Genomic DNA, 17,996 nt, shown 5'->3' on the forward strand with positions numbered 1-17,996 from the left:
TTATTTTTTATCATTATTATTTATTTGCGTTTGTTTTTGCCATGAATGTTGGGAAGTGAAAATAGTATAATTTCATTAAAGAATTAAACTCAATGATCATGGAACATTACGAAATTTGTATGGATACAAATGGGCTTCCGCCATCTTCCATCCACCGCCCTTTTTTATCATGCATTTGTCGTTTACTATATGGAAACGTGATGACGATACTATACCGATGGGGATCATTTAGGCACGAGGAAGAAAGAAAAAAAAAACCCTGAAATGTTGAATTTGAAAGATAATAAATACTTACGAAAAATCGGTATGTCAATTCCGAGGAGCAGACCACAAATAAAATTTTATAAATGGCCTCCATTTTTTATTATAAAATTGAACAATTATGTCCTCATCCATGTGATGGAAGAGACAGCCTTGCCACTTCGAGGACACCGTTTACCGTTTCCTCGATTTTCGAACTTTGTACATGTACTACAAATTGTGACGCCCGATTTATGACAACGCTCGATTATTCAAATAAATTAATGTGAATGGGGGCATAAAGTAATATTACATTAGGGAAAATCCCGGGATACAGACATATCCATGTAGGCCTTCCTTTGTGCCATAGATATCACTCGATGCAGTTACGTCAATGATATGATTAATTTAATACTCATTCAGTATCATTTGTTTCGATTGCTTCGCTGTAAATTCATTTTATGTTATACTTTTAGATTAGGTATTTATCTGTATAGTTCTAGATTATTTTAATGTTATATTCTGTAATTTTAGTAACTTATGGTATATGCGTTTGCTCAATAGCAATTATGTTATGTTATCTTGTTGTAAAATCATATCAGATTATATGTTAGGTCTTATTGAATTGAATGCATTGAATTTATTTTCATACTTCACAAGATAACAAAATAATAACATAATACAAGAAATACATTTGGTTACATAGAAAATTACAAAGATCTGTATGTATCTGTTTCAGATTATGTATATGTTTATTGATGGAATGATCAATTCAATAAAGACTATTTGAAAAAATAATAAATGTCCCACTGTCTTGCGAGCGCAGTCATGGCAGTCGAGGGAAGTTGTAACGTAATGAGCCCAAATTTGAGGGGGTCAGACATGGCGTATGGGGCAAAAACATTTCGATACAAAAAATCGAATTTTATGATAAATTATGACATGATATTTATTTTAAAAAGAAATGCATATTTCACAATTTTCGCTTTGTTTTTCTTTCTGTTTTCCCCTTCTATGCCATATGGCCCCAAGCATCCCTATCTGTATGCCAGTAGGGATGGGAGGTGAGTGGGATGGGACAAGGGGAGCGTTTTTTCATGAATAATCTTCTACTGGAAACCATTGCATCTGATTGGCTCAGAGCAATTTATTGTCAATGAAAATCACTGATTAAACTCTTCATGAAATTGTAGTCGACAGATCTAGTACTTTTTGCTTCATGAACTTCCATAGGCCTAATTATACTAGATTATTGATTACTGAGTATGACGATAAAAAATTTTTCTTAAATTCCCATTCCTTATCTTGTTATGCAAACAATATATATTTTTCATTTTGATGATGAGTGAAAATATATACGAAAAGAAACCTGAGGTTCTAACACCAATGTTCAATTAATGCATGTATAAGAAAGTAAACATTGTTGTTTTAATTTCAAAGTTCAGAATGTGACAAAACCAGATCAGTTCATAATAGTTAATCTGATTGTATGAAACATTTTAAATTAAATAAACAAGTAAACAGAGACTTATGAATTGCAGCTCAGTGGTTGATCCAGGATTAGAAATGGAGGAGGTGGGGGACGGGAGCAGACTGGTGCAGGCGGCCAATTTTCAGATTTAGCAATTATGTATGTTCATTGATTCTCAAAATATAGGAAGGGCGCGCATCACTTGTGATCAAATTTCATTGACTTAGACAGGTCTTCATACACGGAGGGGGGGGGGGGGGAATTCCATATAGATGTATACATCATGCCTAATTATGTATGTATAGTATACACATTTAACTTATTCAAATAAAAAACAAAACAAAATCATTAAAAAACAAAAAGTGTGCAGAATAGATCTTTTACAAATCATATTTCACCAGTTTGAATGATGAAACAAACAAAACATTAAATTCTTATGCAATATCTTTCAGAAACTAATGTTTTTTTTCCATTAGGTTAACGGTGATTGCTGTTTTGGCCGGGAAGAAATGCCATTTATTGTTTTCATTTATTAGACGCGTGACTGATCAAAGGCTAATATCTGAAAGAATATGGCTATGGGAATTCAATTAATGTTACAATCATGAATAACTTTGATATTCATTTTTTAAATCTCAAACTTCTCGGGTGGGGCATGTGCGAAGAGGTTGTGTTTTAAGGTGGGTCACCCCCCCCCCGTGCCTCCATCCAACATTCCGCTGCCCTAGCTGCCTTGTATAATCATTTCAAGAAATTTACGTTAGAAAGAATTCAAATATAATTATATACCAGGGGTTCTCAAACGTTTTCTTTGAAGGGCCAGATGAGACTCGAAATAAACCAGAAAGGTCGAGGGTGAAGTGGATACTTAGAAGAAAAAAATGTGCGCGAAGCGCGAAGACCCTTACGGACGGGGTCGTAGATGCTCTCTGGTGCAATCTGGCCCATATTTTGGGAAAACTTAATCCAACAAATTTGTAACAGTTTCATATGGAACACAGGCAAAATTGTATTTTTAAAAGGAATGTAGATTGTACCTTTGTCAATTTTAACACATGGAATTGAAGACAGATAATGTTTTGTAGTAGGTCTATCAATATTTTTGTAGTCAAAGTCGATTAGCCAACACATTGGCCTTGTGCTCGATTGCGGCAAAATGAAACCATACTTGTCTGTCCATTCTTCATGGAAAACACGATTTTCAGCATCCACCCTTCTTTTCTTTGCAGAATTTGATGCCATTTTGACCTGGCTAATAATTAATGATGACTAATGTACCCCTGAGAAAATCCGCAGAGCTGAACCGGCAATTGAGTTTACGTTTTAACCAAATTGATTGCGTGTTGGAATGTGTGCGCAAGTGTTTTCAAATACAACGTTTATCAACGTTTGATGTGAAACTACTTTTTTTTCAATGTAGCGCAGCGCTGGTCATCTAATAAGAACGAACAGACAAAAAAGACTTCACTAAGATTTGTTTAAAAGTCAAATTAACTTGACTGCCATTACTTTATTACGGCTTCATGCACACACAATGTAATCATGTTGAGCATATGTTTCATGTTGTGACATAAAAGTGATTAAAAAAAACGAAAACAGCAGTCTCGCGGGCCGTAGTTTGAGAACCCCTGTCATATAACATTCACTATCTAAAAAGTTAAACAGACAAACAGAAAAAAAATTGAATAGAGAGAGTCTGAGATAAATGTATCGAAGCACAAGTAGGTAAGCAATAATACACATATCATAAAGCAACCTTTGACACGAATATTATCCATTTAAATACTTTACGAAGGCGATAAGGCGTTTCGGTCACGAGAAACTACATTGAGTACAAACCGAAGCTCATTGTGATTACACATATAGCATTATACATAAAATTGTAATCTGAGTAAAAATACAAAAATATATTTGATATTCCGACGAACAAAATAAAGAAATCAAATTTTATTAAAATACATTCGATTCATTAGCAATCTTTTACTTGGAATTTAACGACTCTGTAGACACTTTCTTCAATCATAACTAAAAAATAAATATGTCTTTTTTGTATCAAATATATTAGCTCTAGTTAAATATTTTACTTATATGAGATCGGACAATTTCTGCAAAAGTTGTTAAAACATTGGACTATCATTAGTATACAAACCATATATACAGTGAGATGCATGTGCCAAACGTGTAGATATGAGGTAATATTTTATCCAAACATATATAATTCTATGTGTATTTAATATTTGAAATTTGTCATTTTCTGCAGATATTTTTATTAACATAACATTATCATCAATATACAAAGTATATTTCAATATACATTATTAGATTCAATCAACAAAATGTGAAAATATGTGGTTGTGTTTTGTTCGAGGGAAAACAAGTACTTGTAAGTCTTTATAGATCTTCAGTTAAATGCGATAATTTCTAGATTATCTAGAAGGAAAGTATTGAATATATTATATTGTCTTTGTTAACACCACAAATAAATTTCAATTTCAATATATCATGAGATTCATTTGGCTAGTTGTGAAAGTGTACACTAAATCTAGCTCTGTGTGAATCTTTCTTTTTTTATACTGGAGATGTGAAATTTCTGCAGAAATTGTTAAAGAAGTGACTACCATTAGTATACTTATCATATTTCATCACATATTGTGAGACTCTAATATGAAGACATGTGGAAGTATTTGTAGATCTAGTAGTTTTTTTTATTGCTGTGTAGCTAGAATGTGAAGGTCCACACGCGGATGTAGTTTATTCACCGTGAGCTGATATCAATCTTTCACGGGAAAAGTGAATTCTAAATTGGAAGGCTCGATTTGATACATTTTATTTTATCTTGTTTTTGGCGCCTCAAGTGAAAAATTAGACTAAATCGATAAACATAGGGAAGGGAAAAAAATGTTTTTTGTAATCAACTTCCTGATTGCTGCAATTCACTATATGAGTGAGTTTAGGGACACCTCATTGCTTTGTCTCCGGGAAATATCAACTGTGCCTATGGCGGTTTACTGGACCGTACCTATATCTCGGTGGCCATGTGACGTGACGGGGTGTTCCATTGTTATTAATCGGTGAATAAACTCATTACGTTGTCCATGCATTACCCGTTGCCAGGTCAGGGCAGTTTTTTTATAATAATCATTTGATCGTAGAGACATTTATTGACAAGTGAAATTTTCCCTTCCTTCCATCCACCAGCTTTTGCTGAATCAACCTGTATGCAGCCATTATATGTGTATAGGCCCTATGCAACCATGCATTATGTGATTATACTACGCATATCCATTGTGGCACCACCCTTTGGTTGTACATGACATTATGTGCTAATTTATCATCATTTTCACGAATTATCCTTCTTTCAGAGGTCATGAACCAATTTTGAGAAACTTGTATATAATTTCTAGCTTTTAGATTTTACTTTTTTATTTTGAATACCAACACAAGTGATCGATCATGAAAAATAAAAGACTCTGAAATTTAACGAGATATTTAACAATTGACATCTCATTAGATATTAACAAATTAATTATTCTTTGATTTTGGATTGACTCTGACCTCTGAGAACTTCGTGATGTCGATGACCAATTATATCAATATATATATATATTTAAATGTATATTTTTTCGATAGGATCGAAACCTTTATTTTGTATCCTTATTATTACAGTGCCACTGATATTTCGTGTTTAAAAGGTTCCTTCATATACAAATCGTGGCTGAGACACTCAGAAATAAGAGTGTTCATTACATTTCGATTATGAATATTCATTAGATTCCGGTTGTAGGATTTAAATTCTCCAATCATCAACTCCATCATCATTGTCATCATTGTCATCATTTTCATCATCATCATAATCACCAACAGCAAATTCGATTTCACATTCATCCATTATTAGTTTTTTTTTAAACTTCATCCTCTCTTCATCTCATCACCATTACAACCACCATCTTGCTGTCACGACACAGAAACTTTACACACAAATCACATAACAATATTCTGAAGTTTTTGGTAATATTAAATATTCCTCCTGAGTAATGACATGGACATTTTTCTATTTTCAATACAAACAATATATCATCTGATAATAACTATTACTCAACTGAAGATTTTACTTCTAGATTTAGAGACATGGAACATAAATTCAGTTTGCTTCATATTAATGCTCGAAGTTTGAACAAAATTTTTGAGTCATTGGAATCATTACTTTTCATTTTAAACAATTTCAAATTTTCCATTATTTGTGTCACGGAAACATGGCTTCACAATACTTCACCTAACATATTCAGTTTGCAAAACTATAATCTCATTAGGCGTGACCGAAGAACAAAGAGGAGGAGGTGTAGCATTTTACATCAGTGAACATTTACAATTCAAAGTAAGGAAAGAAATATCATTAAAACAGAGTGAAACTTTTTTCATAGAAATCACGAAGCCAAAAAGCAAAAATATAATTATTGGATTGATTTATAGACCCCCTCATGATAAAGTAAATATATTTTGTGAAGACCTTGAAACATGTCTTCATACTATTAGAAAAGAAGAGAAACAAATATATTTAATGGGTGATTTTAACATCAACCTGTTATCCCAAAATAATGAACACGATTTATTCCTACACACATTGCATTCATTTGGCTATCATCCCCATATAGATAAACCGACTAGAATTGATAGCCATTCATCAACACTTATCGACAACATTTTTTCAAATATATTAAACAGAGATATTACCAGCGGATTGTTAATATCTGATATATCAGATCATTTGCCGGTTTTTTCATTTTGCGATAATGATATTCCAAAAGAAAATATACTCAAATCGACAATGTATAGAAAAGAATCTCAAAATAACATTGAATCGTTTAAAAGGGATCTTGCAATTGAAGAATGGTTGAATGTATTTCATGAGTCTAATCCAAACATTGCATACACAAATTTCAACAATAAATTGCAGACATTTTACGAGAAAATTTTTCCCCTGATATCACAGGTCAAAAGAAAGAAGGCAAAAATGCCATGGATTTCTAAAGCAATTTCAAAATCCATACGTACCGAATTAAACTTTACAAGGCATTTTTAAAGAACCCTTCTATTCAAAACAAAAATGAATACAAAACTTATAGAAATAGACTAACCAATACAATTCATGCTTCTCGCAAATTATATTATTCCGAGAGCTTTACAAAGTCAAATCATACATGAAAGCAACATGGGAGATTATAAATGATTTGATTGGCAAGAAACCCAAAATATCCCAAAGATAATTTCACAGCTCATAATCTTGCGATATATTCAGAAGATGTTGCTGATACCTTTAATTCCTTTTTTGTTAACTTAGGACCCTCCTTGGCAAACAAACTTGACAGAACTGATGAAATTTTGGAAAATTTCTTCCCACACCCATTAACTCTTCTTTATTCTTTAACCCAACAAATGTTCAGGAATTAATTGAAATAACAAAAATTCTCAAATCAAGCAAATCACAGGGAATTGATAGAATTAGTACTTCCCTTCTTAAGCAGATCATACACTATATTGCCTCTCCTTTGTGTCATATTTTTAATATGTCAATTAGCACTGGAATATGTCCTGATTCCCTAAAAATTGCAAAGGTAAATCCTGTTTTTAAAAAAGACAATCCGCATGAAATAACAAATTACAGGCCTATATCTATTCTTCCCAGCATTTCCAAAATATTAGAGATTATTTACAATAGACTTTATAAGTTTCTAGATACTTTTCATTTTCTAAATTCTAACCAATATGGATTCAGGAAAGGACATTCGACTGATCAGGCGTTAATACAAATATACGATAAAATTACAAATGCAATGGCAAATAAAGAACATATAATAGGCATATTCATGGACTTAAGCAAAGCCTTTGACACTCTTGACCACCAGATATTACTTTAAAAACTTGAAAATTATGGAATTCGCGGAATTACACTATCTTGGTTTAAGAGTTATTTGTCCAATAGAAAACAATATGTAATTCACAATAATATTCCTTCTGATTTTCAGTTAATACAATGCGGAGTTCCACAAGGATCAATCCTAGGCCCTTTGCTCTTTTGATATATATTGATGATTTGACTTCTGTAACACCTTTATTATCATATGTATTATTTGCAGATGACACCAACATTTTTTGTTCACATAATAGCTTAGAAACTTTAGTAGATATAATTAACCGTGAATTACCAAAACTATCTTTGTGGTTTAAGTGTAATAAGCTTTCACTCAATATAGATAAAACAAACTTTATATATTTCAAGCATACACACTTACATGGTAACGAATTTCCTTATGATATTAACATAGACAATATTCCTCTCAAAAGGAAAAGAGAAACAAAGTTTTTAGGTGTCACAATAGATGAAAATTTAAATTGGAATGAACATGTACGTTGTATAACTACTAGTATTTCTAGAAACGTTGGTATACTTTACAAAATGAAGAACATAATTCCACATACAACTCTTGTCATACTATACAATTCATTAATATTGCCTTATATATCGTATTGCAACATAGTTTGGGCAACATGTGCAAAAAACTAAAATCAATACAATATACTTATTACAGAAAAAGCAATTCGAATCTGTACTGATTCCCAATATTTATCACACAAATCCATTATTCCATAAACTAAAGACTCTAACAGTACTTGATATAAATACTCTTCAAAGCTTACTATGTTTAAGTACGTAAATAACATGCTGCCACTTTCATTCCACAATTTTTATACTCTGAATACATCTATTCATTCATACCCTACCCGTAACTCTTCAAATTTCCATTTAATTAACCCCAAATTGCTTATTGCGCAGAGATCCATAAGACACCATGGTCCAGATTTGTGGAACTCTCTCCCAGAGCCTGTTAAACAATGTTCGTCATTTCATTCATTTAAGGCAAACGTTAAATCTATGTTATTATCAGAATACTTGAAGTAAAATTTCTGTGTCGTATCCTTTTTATCGTGAGTTTATTCCTCCTTCGATTTAGTCATTACCACCATGACCAATATCTTCATCAAGACCATCATCATCTCCATGGCCTTCATCTTCATCATCAACATCATCATCATATCACCGTCACCCTCAGATATTTGAAAATATATGCCCATTCTGCTTTATAATGTATTGAATAATTAAGTTAGTATAAGTTTGGGATTGTCATTTTTTTCAAGCAATCTGCTTATGATGACAATCCTTCTTCTGCAAATTGTGAATATCATATAGTTAATCATTTTTGTCTGGAATTATCTTTTTAGTACTCTTTATTTATAATTCATGCCAAAAATGCTAACATATTATGTTTATAATGTAATGAAAATGTATTATACGAATGTTATGGATGCAGAAGAAAACAAATCAAATCAAATCAAATATCTAAATCTGCTTCCAAGCTGAAGCCAGCAACTAACTGCCGTGTATTCTTTCTTTAAAAAGCAAGTGCACAACTAGTTACCAACAATGCACATAGTATTTCTATATCCATTTATTTGCATGCAGGGTAAAAGAGCATTGTCAATTAAAGGTCAAGTCCACCCCAGAAAATGTGGATTTTAATCAACAGAGAAAAATTAAAAAGAATAACGCTAGAATATTCATCAAAATTAGATATAAAATGAGAAAGCTATGATATTTTAAAATTTTACTTATTTTTTTTTCACAAAGCAGTTTTATGCACATCTCAGCGAAATGCAAATGAGAGAGTTGATGGTGTTCCTCACTATTTTTTTTTTATTGTTTGAATTATCATTATTTCAAGTTTTACACATTTTACAAGGATCAGTTTGACTGAACCATAAAGGTTAAAATAATTGTAATTCCCCATGTTTATGGATGAACGGAGAAAACTTGTTTTACCTTCCAATAAGGGAAAATGATATTTCATACAATAAAATACAAAAGATACAGCGAGTGAGTGACGTCATCAGTCCCCTCATTTGCATACCGACCAGGATGTGCATATAACTGCTTTGTGAATAAAGAAAACTTAAAACTCTCACAAATTTCATGTTATACATCCGATTTTGATGAATTTTTCACTCTCATTCTTGTTGTATTTTTCTCTTTTTGTTAAATCAATTTTATTGTTGGGGTGGACTTGTTCTTTAATTAAGTACCTTGCTCACGGGCATAGGTGCCGCGGCCGGGGATCGAACCCCTGACTTTCCATGTATGGCAGGCGCCTAAAACCACTCGGCCGCATCACCGTGTATTCTTGAAGGCTTTGAGAAATATGAAGCTCAATATATACATGTTATGTATGTTATACAATTTTATATTTAAAATATCGGTTGGTAACCATTACTGTCTTGATAAAAGCCCATACGAATGTCTTAACATTATTTTAAAAATCTCTTAAAGAGGGCTGAATATATAAAACTGCAACATTATAAAAATGTTATACATCATAATCTCAATAACATGCAAATTAATTTCTTTGCCTGTAGGTACATTAAAGATTATAATACTTGCAGAAAAAGACAAAGTTCAATACATCATATCCATTTTTTTTATTTATAAAGCAGAAACGATTTCTGCAGTCTGTACAATAGGCCTTCATATAATGTATGCTGTTAACACTAGAATTAGTCATACCCGTTGAAAAAAAGCAGGACGATTTTTTTCCTGAAAAGGAAATAAAAGCCCATTTTGTATCGTTTGTAGCTGTCTTTACAAATGAATGTGTTCTATGTTTTCACCTCATTTTGGCATTAAAAATGAATTGAGTCATTTGTTCAAATGCACAGATCCTCCTCGCCATTCATAGCATTGGTGATATAGACCTATTATTTTTGTTATAAGATCACAAATTGGAAAAAAAAACAACAATCCAATATTTAGTATTAGTACTGAAAGTGGTATTTCAGTTTTTAATGTAAATTTAACTGTAGGTGATCGGGTATGTTATCTCTTTGTTGGAAATACAGTACTATTATCATGAACATATAGTGTTCTACGATATTTTTGTTTAATCCCGGTAATATTTATAAGAATGAACAGAGATTTGCGTCACACTTGGCTACCGATATGACTAATAATTCATGTTATAATGTCTGTTATTTCGGACAAATCTGAATACCATACAACGCTAGCAGATAAATCTCTTAGAAAGTAAACTAATAATCGGAGTGCAGTTTTACCAGATTCAAAATCTTGGGAAGATTTTGGAGTATCACCAGAAAGTATAATTTTTTTACTACCTCATTCTCAAGAAGGGCACAATATATCTCTATGTTCCCGAATTCGTCCTACGCTGTAGGATGAAAAAAAACCTCTCTACACGAGCATTTTTTGGCAACGGACCTCTCGTCTCACTCGTGAAACGTGTTGAACTCTGATGTTTGCTGTCCATTAATGTGAGATGGAGATACGTAGCCATTCATCGGCATGCAGTAACTGGCATTGGAAATTGCCGATACCTGTTACAAAAAGAAAGTTAAGGAAAAAGATCATCGAAATATAAACATTTTCGTGAATGTAACTTGACCTGAATGAGAATGAGAAATGCAATCATTTCATAAAGCTAAAAAAGCAGTTAAAGCTCATAGGATTTCGTGGAAAAGGGAACAGGGGCAGTGGGCTAAACCACATAAAAAAATGAAATAATTTTTTACGTCAAATGATTTTTTTCCAACCCAACCCGGGTACCCATTTTACATTCTAATCATAAATGGAAAATTAACATATACAACTCTGAGAAATGTCCCATCAATAACGTTCTCTCTTTTTCTTCAGCTCGTTGTAGAGGTGCCCCTACTATTTCATGTGGCCCCCACACTTTAAAGATTAGATTGCCTTTTGTGGGGACAATATTTCTTACTTGAAAGAGCTCCTATTCCTCTCACAATTATCTGATAATTTCCTCTTAAATTCATGTTACTTGTGCCCTTTCCGTTCACTCTCAAATATCATTTTGGAAAAAAATATGTTTATTCAACTGCAAAATTATTGTGACGTACCCGATTCCCAGCGGGGGAGACACGGAAAATCTCTGTGGCGTATGCTGGACTGTTTAGTTTTTCATTGAGTTTTACATATTCACCACCACCACCCATTGAGGACGGGTCCAATTCTATATAGCTTCCCCTACATGCCCCGTCGTCTATCGTGTCGTAGTAGCTAGGTGGGGGATCGGGTCGGTCTGGAGGAAGTGGTGGAGGAAGAGAACCGTTGCTTCTCGGGAAATCCAATCCTTCTTGGTACCGATCAGCGTTTGGTCCATTCTCTTGGATTAGTCCGTTTTGGGAGCACGCCGGAGAGACGGCGTGTGACAAAGTCCCCGTTTGCTTCTGACTTCGGTAAACCACCACACCAACCAGGAATCCGATGATGAAAAAGGCCATTACGATGCTGACACTCAGTGCGATAATGAGTACATCGGGATCCTTCGATTCTCCTGTGTTTGTGCCATCTGTTGAGAAATGTTTGTTGAAATCTAATTATCCATCTGTCATCTAATAGCATGAATAGCGTGATCGAACAACTAAACGAAATCGAAAATGAAAAAAAATATCGGTAATATTATAACCAGGCCGCGGATGAAATGTTTTAGAAATATCGCACAAATAGAGATTATATTACATTCATAATATAGATGTTTTTTGTGTATAGCATAAGTAATGTCTCAATAGTAAAAATAATTATAGCGATTGATTGCACTAAAACTGTACAGGTGTCCGCAGTGTGGAATAGTGTTTACACTAAAAACATCTGAGCATTAAACATTGTGACTCAAATCTTCAAATAAGTCCACGATCTGAACACACTGCGAACACATTTGAACACATTGTGAACACGCTGTTGACACACTGAACATAATGGGCACACACTGTGAACACATCGGGGACACGCTGTGAACACATTGGAGACACACTGTGAACACATTAGGGACACACTGTGAACACATTGGGGACACACTGTGTACATGCTGTTGAGACACTGAACACAATGGGCACACACTGTGAACACATTAGGGACATACTGTGAACACACTAAGAGCATACTGTGAAAACACCACAAACACACTCTGTTCTTTCCTGCAGGATAGACATCAAAATATCAGCGTCTGATATGAAAAGTGAAAAAATAATTATTTTCAAATCATTTGTTCACTTTTCTATATCCTGTGATGCTTACCGTTTACAGTAGGTGACATAGTAGAAGTTGGTTCTGAAAAAAGGATCGAATTAAGAAAAGCGATGCTGTAAAAATCCTTGAAAATCAAGTAATATCATACATACACTGCATCAAAACTGTGCTTTCGATAGTTTCGGTTAATGTAATAAAAAAAATCATATCATTTTATCCATCATACAGCTGTGAATTAATTTTTTAAAAATGGTCTAAATAATTAGGGACAGGGTTATACACAAACTTAGCTTTTGTTTTAACAACACTGGCAGAATTCAAGTTTATTTATGAAAATGAAAAACCTCATGTTCATGCTTGGACCTCGTTTTTTTTAGATCTCGAATTTTTCCTCAACACGACAAACTTTTTTTTTCAAATTATTGTCAATAACTTATCACTGCCTGGAATCGTAGTATAGGGAGAAGGAATAAGACATTTTAAATAGCAGTGTTTTTTTTTTACACCTCTCCAGCATACCCACAATGTCAATAATGCCTTCAATGGTTCCTTACCACTGCGAGTTGTAGTCTTTGAAGTTGCGTCATGCGTTATGAAATCTGAAATCGAATGAAAAACTAATTCGGTTATTTTGTCTCAATCTCTCCCCCCCTCTCTCTCACCTTTTCTAACTTTCTTCACCCCTCTCCGGAGGTGGATTTTCAAATACATGACTGTACTAAAGAGTTTTTGCACTGAGAAGCAGAACGCTTCCAAGAAAATAGTAAATTTATCGTCAAATGCCCTTCATGACAATAACCAACAAATAACTCTTTGTCGAAAAGTGATGATTCCATATAGCAGTTTCGTCCTGGATTTCATGGACAACGACATCATTTTGCAATTCTTTGTGGGCTCCAAAACTAAGGAAGGACTGCTTCCGTTCACCAACTTTCGAAAAAGGCCTCACAGCTGTTCATTGTCATTTGAATTTGACAGGCATTTTTAATACATTTACTCTGTTCTAGACATGGTTGTAAAGTATTCGTTCTGCGTGGCGGTGCGAATACTCGCTACTTACACACAAAGGCACTAATTACACTTACACCTTTCTACTACATTCACGACAATTTGTAACGAGTTTGAGTTCGTTTTGATTGCAAGATCGGTATTTAAACAAATTATGCAATGTGTCATGAAGTTGCAATTAACTACACTTCAGTGTCATATCCACATACCTGTTACATCCGTTGTCTGTGTTGTGATCGTCGTAATGTCAGCTAAAAAAAACACATAATCATGAATGTCTTTAGAATTCTTAACGAGACTTTATCTTTATGGTGTTGCCTATTCCTAATACAAATGTAATTAATACAATTACATGGATAGTACAGACTGGGGATATTTATATCTTGATAAATAGAGTAAAATTGTCAGAGCAAAATACTGAAAATTTGATCAAAATCGAATAACAAATAACGAAGTTATTGAATTTTAAAGATTTGCATTATTCCGGGTAAACAGTTTTAGTCGTGTCTTCATGAATTTACATTAGGTGGGCTGATGATGTCACATCCCCACTTGTTCTTTTTTATTTTATTATATGAAATGAAATAAGGTTTATTTAAAATAAAATCTACCAAGAACTAAAACAATTGGATTGACAACTGATTAAGTTCATTGGTTATTTATTTCAGCATCATGGAGACACATAATTTACACATGTATGAAAAAAAAAATGTAACAATTATGATTTCATGTAATAACATAAGAAAAAGGAAAGTGGGGAATTGACATCATCAGCTCACACAATGAATATTCATGACGATGTGCGTATAACTGTTTTTCACAAAATACTGATAAACTTTAAAAATTCAGTAACTTCGTTAGTTGTTTTAACCAATTTTGATGAAATTTTCAGCATTTTCCAAGTCCTTTGGAAGCCCATAGAGACATAATTCATAATTGTGATATGCGCTATACAAGAACTTTTTATTATCATTATCATTTTGCTTTGTGAATTTTACTCTATTTATTTAGATATAAATATTTTCTGCCTGGACCTTTCCGTTAAATCGAGTGACAACAACAAGCGGATCAGCAGTATATACCCTCAACATTTCATTCATTGTCATAAGGCTTATTGTGAACCCTTATCTCCCATCGTCGATGATACATGGAAAATAGTCATTTCAACACCAGTATGAACTATAAATAAATTGTCAATCCAAAATTTACTGGCTTGAGTCATCACATTTGCTTATCGCGTCTGGTCGGGCAGTCGTTAAACCCGAAGATTCGTGAAAATGTTAAATTTCCGAAACGCCGGGTCCAGTTTACCCTATCATTCGAGAGAAGTTAAGCTAAATTCCCGAAAATTCGGGTCCAATTTACCCGATGTTCTATTAGAATTATAGTCGGGTAAACTGGACCCTACGTTTCTGGAATTAGGGGCCCCGTTTTCTCGAATGGTCGGGTTACGAGATTTTTCTACTCGATGTGATGACACAAGCCAATTTACTTAAAATCTTTCAAGATAATTATGCAAGTATGGCAACAAAGTTTTAAAAAAGTGTGAAGAAAAACATTTATGACGAATGTTAGGACTACGAAACCTTTTCCTACCTGTAGTTGAGCTATCCGTCGTCTGAATCGGCCTTTGTGTGGTAATTTCTGTTTTGATAATAGAGTAATACTTGTCAAATAATAATTCTAGTATTAATTGTAGTAGCATAATAGTAATATAATTCTAGTAATAATTGTGTAAGTATAGTTTTTCGTTTGTCTTTTTGCAAAATTAACGCAGTAAACGCAATTGAATTCTAATTATATCGATGTCAAAAACTCTGTCAGTACTACAAGACTCAATTCTAGTCAAATTTGAAAAAAAAAAATTTAACAAAGTTTACAAGAAAAGCATTTTTTTTAAATTATGTGTCAGCCCATCTCACACCTCAAAATATGTCGGTCTTTGTAAAAGAGTTTCCGTCATATAGTTTTATCAACACATATTTAAGCTAACAGAAAATATGCCATAGATGCTTATCAACTTGGATTTCGGTGTGTAAGATAAACAAATGATGATGAAACGGGTATGATATCTTGCTTTCAGACAAAGATTTAACTTTGACCCCTTTCAAAGTTATATCTTGATAAATAGAGTAAAATTTTCAGAGCAAAATACTGAAAATTTGATCAAAATCGAATAACAAATAACGAAGTTATTGAATTTTAAAGAATTGCATTATTCCGGGTAAACAGTTCTAGTCATGTCTTCATGAATTTACATTATGTGGGCTGATGATGTCACATCCCCACTTGTTCTTTTGTATTTTATTATATGAAATAAGGTTTATTTAAAAAAAAATCTACCAAGAACTAAAACAATTGGATTGACAACTGATTAAGTTCATTGGTTATTTATTTCAGCATAATGGAGACACATAATTTACACATGTATGAAAAAAATGTAACAATTATGATTTCATGTAATAACATAAGAAAAAGGAAAGTGGGGAATTGACATCATCAGCTCACACAATGAATATTCATGACGATGTGCGTATAACTGTTTTTCACAAAATACTGATAAACTTTAAAAATTCAGTAACTTCGTTAGTTGTTTTAACCAATTTTGATGAAATTTTCAGCATTTTCCAAGTCCTTTGGAAGCCCATAGAGACATTATTCATAATTGTGATATGCGCTATACAAGAACTTTTTATTATCATTATCATTTTGCTTTTGAATTTTACTCTATTTATTTAGATATGAATATTTTCTGCCTGGAACTTTCCGTTAAATCGAGTGACAACAACAAGCGGATCAGCAGTATATACCCTCAACATTTTATTCATTGTCATAAGGCTTTTTGTGAACCCTTATCTCCCATCGTCGATGATACATGGAAAATAGTCATTTCAACACCAGTATGAACTATAAATAAATTGTCAATCCAAAATTTACTGGCTTGTGTCATCACATTTGCTTATCGCGTCTGGTCGGGCAGTCGTTAAACCCGAAGGTTCGTGAAAATGTTAAATTTCCGAAACGCCGGGTCCAGTTTACCCTACCATTCGAGAGAAGTTACAGCTAAATTCCCGAAAATTCGGGTCCAATTTACCGATGTTCTATTAGAATTATGGTCGGGTAAACTGGACCCTACGTTTCTGGAATTAGGGGCCCCGTTTTCTCGAATGGTCGGTTTACGAGATTTTTCTACTCGATGTGATGACACAAGCCAATTTACTTAAAGTCTTTCAAGATAATTATGCAAGTATGGCAACAAAGATTTTAAAAAGTGTGAAGAAAAACATTTATGACGAATGTTAGGACTACGAAACCTTTTCCTACCTGTAGTTGAGCTATCCGTCGTCTGAATCGGCCTTTGTGTGGTAATTTCTGTTTTGATAATAGAGTAATACTTGTCAAATAATAATTCTAGTATTAATTGTAGTAGCATAATAGTAATATAATTCTAGTAATAATTGTGTAAGTATAGTTTTTCGTTTGTCTTTTTGCAAAATTAACGCAGTAAACGCAACTGAATTCTAATTATATCGATGTCAAAAACTCTGTCAGTACTACAAGACTCAATTCTAGTCAAATTTGAAAAAAAAAAATTTAACAAAGTTTACAAGAAAAGCATATTTTTTTAAATTATGTGTCAGCCCATCTCACACCTCAAAATATGTCGGTCTTTGTAAAAGAGTTTCCGTCATATAGTTTTATCAACACATATTTAAGCTAACAGAAAATATGCCATAGATGCTTATCAACTTGGATTTCGGTGTGTAAGATAAACAAATGATGATGAAACGGGTATGATATCTTGCTTTCAGACAAAGATTTAACTTTGACCCCTTTCAAAGTTATATCTTGATAAATAGAGTAAAATTTTCAGAGCAAAATACTGAAAATTTGATCAAAATCGAATAACAAATAACGAAGTTATTGAATTTTAAAGAATTGCATTATTCGGGTAAACAGTTCTAGTCATGTCTTCATGAATTTACATTATGTGGGCTGATGATGTCACATCCCCACTTGTTCTTTTGTATTTTATTATATGAAATAAGGTTTATTTAAAATAAAATCTACCAAGAACTAAAACAATTGGATTGACAACTGATTAAGTTCATTGGTTATTTATTTCAGCATCATGGAGACACATAATTTACACATGTATGAAAAAAAATG

The 17,996-nt window shown here is 33.0% G+C and overlaps 1 protein-coding gene across 1 annotated transcript; it reads right to left on the bottom strand.

Annotated features, from left to right (window-relative positions):
* Nucleotides 1-11,550: 11,550 nt before the first annotated feature.
* LOC121412233 lies at nucleotides 11,551-15,472 on the bottom strand. The gene is made up of 5 exons (XM_041605137.1): nucleotides 15,423-15,472; nucleotides 14,036-14,077; nucleotides 13,373-13,417; nucleotides 12,867-12,899; nucleotides 11,551-12,141 (listed from the first exon to the last, which is right to left on the bottom strand). Exons 4-5 carry the CDS (start codon nucleotides 12,883-12,885, stop codon nucleotides 11,660-11,662), a joined length of 501 nt encoding a protein of 166 aa, XP_041461071.1. The 5' UTR covers nucleotides 12,886-12,899; nucleotides 13,373-13,417; nucleotides 14,036-14,077; nucleotides 15,423-15,472; the 3' UTR covers nucleotides 11,551-11,659.
* Between the last annotated feature and the right edge of the window lie 2,524 nt (nucleotides 15,473-17,996).

The sequence above is a fragment of the Lytechinus variegatus genome, chromosome 3 (assembly GCF_018143015.1).
Source record: "Lytechinus variegatus isolate NC3 chromosome 3, Lvar_3.0, whole genome shotgun sequence".
Lineage (NCBI taxonomy): Eukaryota > Metazoa > Echinodermata > Echinoidea > Temnopleuroida > Toxopneustidae > Lytechinus > Lytechinus variegatus.